Source organism: Galeopterus variegatus, unplaced genomic scaffold (genome assembly GCF_000696425.1).
Source record: "Galeopterus variegatus unplaced genomic scaffold, G_variegatus-3.0.2 Scaffold1275, whole genome shotgun sequence".
Lineage (NCBI taxonomy): Eukaryota > Metazoa > Chordata > Mammalia > Dermoptera > Cynocephalidae > Galeopterus > Galeopterus variegatus.
Window position 1 is genome coordinate 119,275 of NW_007727386.1, and position 7,614 is coordinate 126,888.

At 40.3% G+C, this 7,614-nt stretch overlaps 1 protein-coding gene across 3 annotated transcripts in view; it reads right to left on the minus strand.

Moving 5' to 3' along the window:
• Positions 1-7,614, minus strand: part of ZNF346 (zinc finger protein 346) — a 28,667-nt gene extending 21,053 nt beyond the window's left edge. For 2 of the 3 annotated variants that reach the window (XM_008576032.1, XM_008576031.1), the window contains exon 1: positions 7,415-7,597. In XM_008576032.1, the coding sequence (XP_008574254.1) occupies positions 7,415-7,589 (175 nt within the window). In that variant the 5' untranslated portion in view covers positions 7,590-7,597. Of the gene's footprint in view, positions 1-7,414 lie in introns of all 3 variants that reach the window. The other variant, XM_008576033.1, reaches the window with a different exon arrangement.

Consider the following 7,614-nt stretch of genomic DNA (forward strand, 5'->3'; position numbering starts at 1 on the left):
AAAAAAAAAAAAAAAAGAAGTCAGTCACAAAAGGCCACATTTTACACAATTCTGTTTACATGAAATGTCCACAATAGGCAAATCCAGAGAGATAAAAAGAAGATAAACAGTTGCCAGGGATGACTGCTTCTGGGCAGGAGTTTCTTTCTGGGGTGATAAAAATGTTCTGAAATTAGACAGTGGTGATGGTTGCACAACTCTGTGAATATACTAAAAGCCATTGAATTGCAAATTTAAAACAGATGAATTTTATAGCATGTAAAATTTATATCAATGAAGCTATTATTAAAAACAAAACAAAACATAACAAGAATGAAGGCATGCTTAGAGTATGGTGTTGATCAAGGGTTGGATCCCTATATCGGCCAGCTGCCAAAAACAAAACAATATGAAACAAAACAAAAAAGACTGAAGGCTGAATAAAGACATTCCCAGAAAGACTAAGAGAATTCATTGTTAGCTGGTCTACCGTGCAAGAAATACGAAAGGAAGCCCTTCAGGTTGAAAGGAAGTGACACCAAATGGCAACCGGAATCCAGAGTAAGAAATAAAGAACACCAGAAGTGGTAAATATCTGGGTTAATATAAAAGACTCTATGAATATATATTTTTTCACATTTCTTCTCTTAACTTCTTTAAAAGACAATAATACATAAAGACTGCATCACTAGGTTTATAACATTCAGAGATGTAATATGATAAAAATAGCACAAAGGAGGGGGGAGGGAATAAAGCTATACTACAGAAAAAATTTTTTTTATTTACCAGAACTAAGTATTAATTTGAAGTAGACTGTGATGAGTTAAGGTGCATACTGTAATCCCTAAAGCACCACTAAGAAACTAAAAAAAAGAAAGAAAAAAATTGAGAAAATTTTGAAAAAAAAAAAAATCAACAGAGGAATTAGCAAGGTACACTAAAAATACTTAACACAAAAGAAGTCAGAAAGGAAGAAGACGGGCTGGCCCGTGGCGCACTCGGGAGAGTGCGGCGCTGGGAGTGCAGCGATGCTCCCGCCGCGGGTTCAGATCCCATACAGGACTGGCTGGTGTGCTCACTAGCTGAATGCGGGGGACCCCACCAAGCCAAGGGTTGTGATCGCCTTACCGGTCATGAAAAAAACAAAAAAAAAAAAAAAAAAGAAAGGAAGAAGAACAAAACAGAAAGGAGATAAATAGCAAAATGGAAAATGTAATTTTTACATCAATATCCATAATTAAATTAAATATGAACATTTTTTTTTTTTTTTTTAAAGATGACCAGTAAGGGGATCTTAACCCTTGACTTGGTGTGGTCAGCACTATGCTTTCCCAAGTGAGCTAACTGGCCATCCCTACATAGGGATCTGAACCTGTGGCCTTGGCGTTATCAGCACCACACTCTCCCAAGTGAGCCACAGGCTGGCCCTAAATGTGAACATTCTAAATAGTACACTAAAAAGGACTGTCAGACTGGATAAAAATGCAAGATCCTACTACTTGCTATTTATAACAGATATACCTTAGATTCAAAGACACAAATAAGGGCCGTCCTGTGGCTCACTTGGGAGAGTGTGGTGCTGATAACACCAAGGCCATGGGTTTGGATCCCATACAGGGATGGCCGGTTCGCTCACTTGGGAGAGCGTGGTGCTGACAACACCAAGTCAAGGGTTAAGATCCCCTTACCGGTCACCTTTTATTATTTATTTATTTATTTATTTATTTGTCCTTTTTGAGACTGGCCCCACCGCGCTCAGCCAGTGAGCGCTATGAGCGCACCGGTCATCCCTATATAGGATCCGAACCCGCGGCGGGAGCGCTGCTGCACTCCCAGCACCGCACTCTCCTGAGTGCGCCATGGGCTCGGCCCTTACCGGTCACCTTTAAAAAAAAAAAAAAAGACACAAATAAGATCAGAATAAAAGAACTGAAAAAGAATAATCAAAAAGAGCTAGAATAGCTATATTACTATCAGACAAAATAGAATTTAGTACACACAAGATTATTAGAAGCAAAGAAGAACATGTCATAATGATAAAAAGTTCAATACATCAGGAAGATATAAAAATTATAAATGTACAACAGAACCTCAAAATGTATAAAGAAAAAACTGATAGAATTTAAAAGAAAAAGAGACAAACCAGCAATAATAGTTGGAAATTTCAATACCTTACTTTCAATAATTTACAGAACAACTAGTTAGAAAAACAGTAAGAATCTATAATAATGATATCAACCAACTTGATTCAGCTGACATATACAGAATGCTCCACCAACTGGAGAATATAGTTTTCTAGTACACATGAACATTCTCTAGGATATCACAGGACAGAACATATGCCAGTCTCACTACATTAAAAAGACCAAGTATGTTCTTTAAACATAATGAAATTTAATTAGAAATCCACAATGGGAAAAAATCTAGGAAATACCCACAAATTTGCAAATTGAGTAACACGGATTAAAGAAGAAACTACAAGGGAAATTAGAAATTATTTTGAACTGATTTAAATGAAAACACAGCAAAAGAGAATTTATAGGATGCAGTGAAAACAATGCTTAAGAAAGAAATTTGTAATTTTAAACATCTATATCAGAAAAGAATGGTCTCTTGGGCCGGCCCGGTGGTGCACTGCTACAGTGCGCCGCTTGGGAGCGCGGCGGTGGAGGGTTGCGATCCCGTTGCCGGTCTCGGTCCGGTACGGGCGCGACACTGAGGGTTGCGATCCGTTGCCGGTCACGAAAAAAGACAAAAAAAAAAAAAAAGAAAAGAAAAGAATGGTCTCAAATCAGCAACATAAGCTTCTACCTTAGAAACTAGAAAAACCCAACAAAACTGACAAATCTTTAGCTAGACTAACCAGGAAAATAATCAGGGAAGATACAAGTTACCCAAATCAAGAATTGAAGAGGGCACATCATTACCAACCCCACAGAAATATAGAGGATTATAAGGGAATGTTATGAACAATTATATGCCAATAAATCAGAAATTTAGATGAAATGAACAAATTCCTGAAAGACATGAATGACCAAACTGACTCAAGAAGAAATTGAAAAATCTGAGTATACTTAAAGAAATTGAATCTATAATTAAACATCTTCCCACAAAGAAAAACCCAGGCCCAGGTAGCTTCACTGGTGACTTCTACAAAATATTTTAAGAAGAATTAATATTAATCCTTCACAAACTCTTTCAGAAAGTAGATGAGGAGGGAACACTTCCAAATTCATTCTATGAGGCCAGGCAAAGACATTACAAAAAAGAAAACTACAGACTAATATCGCTTGTGAACATAGAAACAAAAATCTTAAAAAGTATTAGCAAACCCAATCTAGCAACATATAAAAGGATATATGCCATGATTAAGTGGGAAAATGCAAAGTTGCCTTAAGATCTGGATATTAACTAATGTAATACACCACATTGAGAGAATAAAGGACAACTATATGATGACCTCACTAGATGCAGATAAAGCATCTGATAAAATCCAACACCCATTCATTATAAAAGTTCTCAAAGCTAGGAAAAAGGGAACTTCCTCAACCTGATAAGGCATCTATGAAAAATCTAAAGTTAACATAATATTCAATGGTGAAGGACAGAATGCTTTTCCCCTGAGGCAGAATGTCAGTTCTTATCACTTCTATTCAAAGAAGTACTGAAGTTTAGTACCGTATGTACATTTTAATCTCTTTTGATAACTACAAAGGAAACTACAAAACACTGTTGAGAAAAATTAAAGATCTAAATAAATGGAAAATTCAATACTCAGAGATAGGAAGATTCAATATTGTTTTGATGGCAGTTCTCCCAAAATTGATCTATAAACTCAATGCAATTGCTATCAAAATCCTAGTGGGTTGTTTTGGTAACTGGCTAGTAAGGAGATCCCAACCCTTGACCTTGGTGTTATCAACACCATGCTCTAAGCACTAGCAGGTTTTTTTAAAAATAGAAACTGACAAGCTGATTCTAAAATTTATAAGGAAATGAAAAGAATGTAAGAGGATGGCCAAAACAATTTGGAAAAAGAACATAGTTGAAAGACTTACACTTTAAAACTGCCAGGTTTTAAAACTTTATATAAAGTCACAGTAACCAAAATAGTATAGTATTAGCTCAAGGACAAGCATATAAACCAATGGAACAGAATTGAAAGTCCAGAAACAAATCCTTAAATTTATGGTCAATTGATTTTTTTGGTGGTGCTCTAACCAACTAAGCTAACTGCCCAATCCCAATTGTCTTCAACACAAGTATTAAAGACTGTTCAAGGCTAGTTAGCTCAGTTGGTTAGAACACAGTGTTGATAACAACTAGGTCAAGGGTTTGGATCCCTCCACCAGCCAGCTGCCGAGGGGGGGAAAAAAAAAAGACAATTCAATAGTGAAATAGTGAAAGGATAGTCCTTCCAACTTCCATACATTAAAATATTAACTCAAGGGCTGGCCCGTGGCTCACTGGGGAGAGTGTGGTGCTGATAACACCAAGGTCCCGGGTTCGGATCCCATATAGGGATGGCCGGTTTGCTCACTGGCTGAGCGTGGTGCTGACAACACCAAGCCAAGGGTTAAGATCCCCTTACTGGTCATCTTTAAAAAAAAAAAAAATTAACTCAAAATGGTTCACATACCTAATTGTAAAAGCTAATCTATAAAACTTCTAGAAGGAACCACAAGAGAGAATCTCTGTAATCCTGGGTTAGGATAAAGAGTTCTTAGATATGACACTAAAAGCTCAATCCATAGAAGAAAAATTGATAAATTGGATTTCATTAAAACTTTTGTGCTTCAAAAGGCACTGTTTTGAAAATGAAAAGACAAGTCGCAGGGAGAAAATATCTGAAAATCGTATTTCTACTAAAGGACTTGTATCTAGAATATATAAACAACACTTACAACTCAGTAACTAAAAGACAAACAATCAAATTAGAAAATGGGCAAAAGATGTGAATAGATATTTCACCAAAGAAGATATATGAATGGGTAATAAGCACATGAAAACATGCTCGACATCAATAGTCTTTAGGAAACCACAATGAGATATCAATACACACCCACTAGAATGGCAATAATCAAACAAGTCAAGAAAATAACAAGTGTTGACAAGGATACAGCAAAATTGAAACACTCATACGTTGATGGTAGAAATGTAAATGGTGAAGCCATTTTGGAAAAGTTTGGCAGCTCCCCAGCAGTTCTGCTCCTAGGGACATACTCAAGAGAAACAAAATATATGTCCATACAAAACTTTGAGCACAAACGTTCATAGCAGCACTACTCATAAGAGCTACAAACTGGAAACAATCCAAACGTCTACAACTAACAAATGGATAAACAAAATGCGGTATGTCCATACAATGGAGTTCTATTCAGTGATAAAAAGGAATGAAGTTGAATCTCAAAAACGTACTAAGAGAGAGCAGCTAAGCTCAAAAGAGTACATATTCTATGATTCTATTTACATGAAATCCAGAAAAGGTAAATTTATAGTCAGAAAACAGATCAGTGGTTGCCTAGAGCAGGAGGTTGGAGTTGGGATTTAACGTAAAGCAGCTCAGAGGAACTAATCAGGGTAATGAAAATGTTCTAAAACTGGATTGTGGCTATGGCTACACAACTCTAAACTTTTACTAGAAATCATTGAGTGGTACTCTTATAATGGATGAATTTTATGGTATATAAATTATAACTCAATGAAGGTGCTAACAGGAAAAAAAAAAAAGGGTGAGTAGAACTTAGTGTTGCAGATATCTTCCTAGACATCATATAAATATGGGAGAAGTGAGAACAGGGAAATGAGCTGGGTCATAACAGTGACAATGTATATTCATACATACATAAGCAAACCACCTTTCAGAGCACAGCTTCTGTGCTCTCTGCTTCAAGGTCCAGGGCATACCTTCCTTGTCCCACCAAATTAAAGGCTATTTCCTTTTTTTTTCTAAAAAAAGATGACTGGTTAGGGGATCCCAACCCTTGACTTGGTGTTGTCAGCACCACGTTCTTCAGTGAGCCAACCAGCCATCCCTATATAGGGATCCGAACCCGTGGCCTTGGTGCTATGAGCACCGCACTCTCCCAAGTGAGCCACGGGCCGGCCCAAGGCCATTTCCTTTTTGAGCACTTCCAACTCTTAGACATTCCTTTTCACTGCATCCCTTACACTATACTGGAACTGTTTTGGTGTCTGTTTCCTAGGCAAGACTGCAAGCTCCTCCAGGGCAAGGGCAGTATCTTCCTCATCTGCGTACCTCTAATGCCCAGCCAGTCCGAGGCATCAGTGAACGTCAAGTTAATGAAAAGAAAATGGGGTGGTTGGGGTGGGTAAGTGCAACTATGTGCCAAAGAAGCTTGAAAGTACAAGAGAGATAGGGGCTCAGAAACAGTATATATACTAATTTAGGAGTCAGGATAGATTTGTTTTTAAACTGGAGTTTACACCAGGCTACAAGTCTGTGTACTACCCTCATTTAAACTTATCTTCCTTGTATGTGATAAAAAATTCAATTTTATCTAGGGCAGCCAGTTCACAAACAACATACGAAACTTTCCAAGATCAGTCTGCTCAGCAAGCAAACAAAACATTAGAGAGATCTGATTTCCCTGCAGATACCTGACAGGATTAGCACAGAAGCCCAGATACAGTTCTTGTGCATCTGGGTTAGCGTTAAGTAGCTATCTCTGCAAAGGACAGTGAAGGGAGTCACACAACCAGGTCACACCAGCTCTTTCCATCCTCCTCTATCTCCCATCTCATCCAGTCTCAAATCCAGTCTCAAGTCAAATGCAGAGCAAGCTGGGAAGCTTCAGAGCAGAAATGCTCCCTGATGTGGCCTTCTACAACTTCAGCTCAAGTGTGGGATACAGAGAAGCTGGAGCCAAAGAATACCCAGGCCAGTTTCTCCGGCTTCTGGCCCCAATCTTAGAATAGGGATCCTAAGTAAGTAGAGGGCAGACACCTAGGAGCAAGGGTAAGCTAGGGCTCAGACACCAAGGCCAGCAGGAACATGGAGGTAAGGAGAAGGCCTTCCAGAGCCCTAGCAAGTGCAGGGCTTGAGAGAAGTAACTAGTCGAGAGACACGGGTGGAGAATCTGGAGACAGGGACGTTGGGGAGTCAGGGAGAAACGGGAGGGGTACTTGGCTTGGCTACGGGTCTGGCAAGGACGGTTCTGCGGTATCCGAGGGGACGTGAATAGGCATCACAGTCTCGAGTTTGGGAAAAGCTGCGCTCTGGTGGGTAAGAAAGAATGGGAGAAAAAAACCCAGGGCTTGAGCGCGGGGGTGCCTGTTAGGCAGCAAGAGCCCAGGAGTCCCCGGCGCATCACGCGAGGAGGCGCGCCGGGCGCTAGGGGGCGTGACCGTAGACCCGCGGGCCGGGCCTGCGAGCAGAGCGAGGGCTTCCTGCGCCAAAGGCCCCCGGACTCACCTTCCTCCCTCCCCACCGGCTGAGCGCTGGACACTGCTTCCCACAGGCAGCGCGCCCTCTCGCGGTCGACGCGCACCCCGTCCGGTTCCCGGCCCTCCCGCTCCTCCGAGCTGTTGTATGGCCCGGCCCTTCCGCCGTCCACGGCCTCCACGCTGCCCAACCCGGGATACTCCATCTTCCCCGTAAGCCCTAACCGGTCG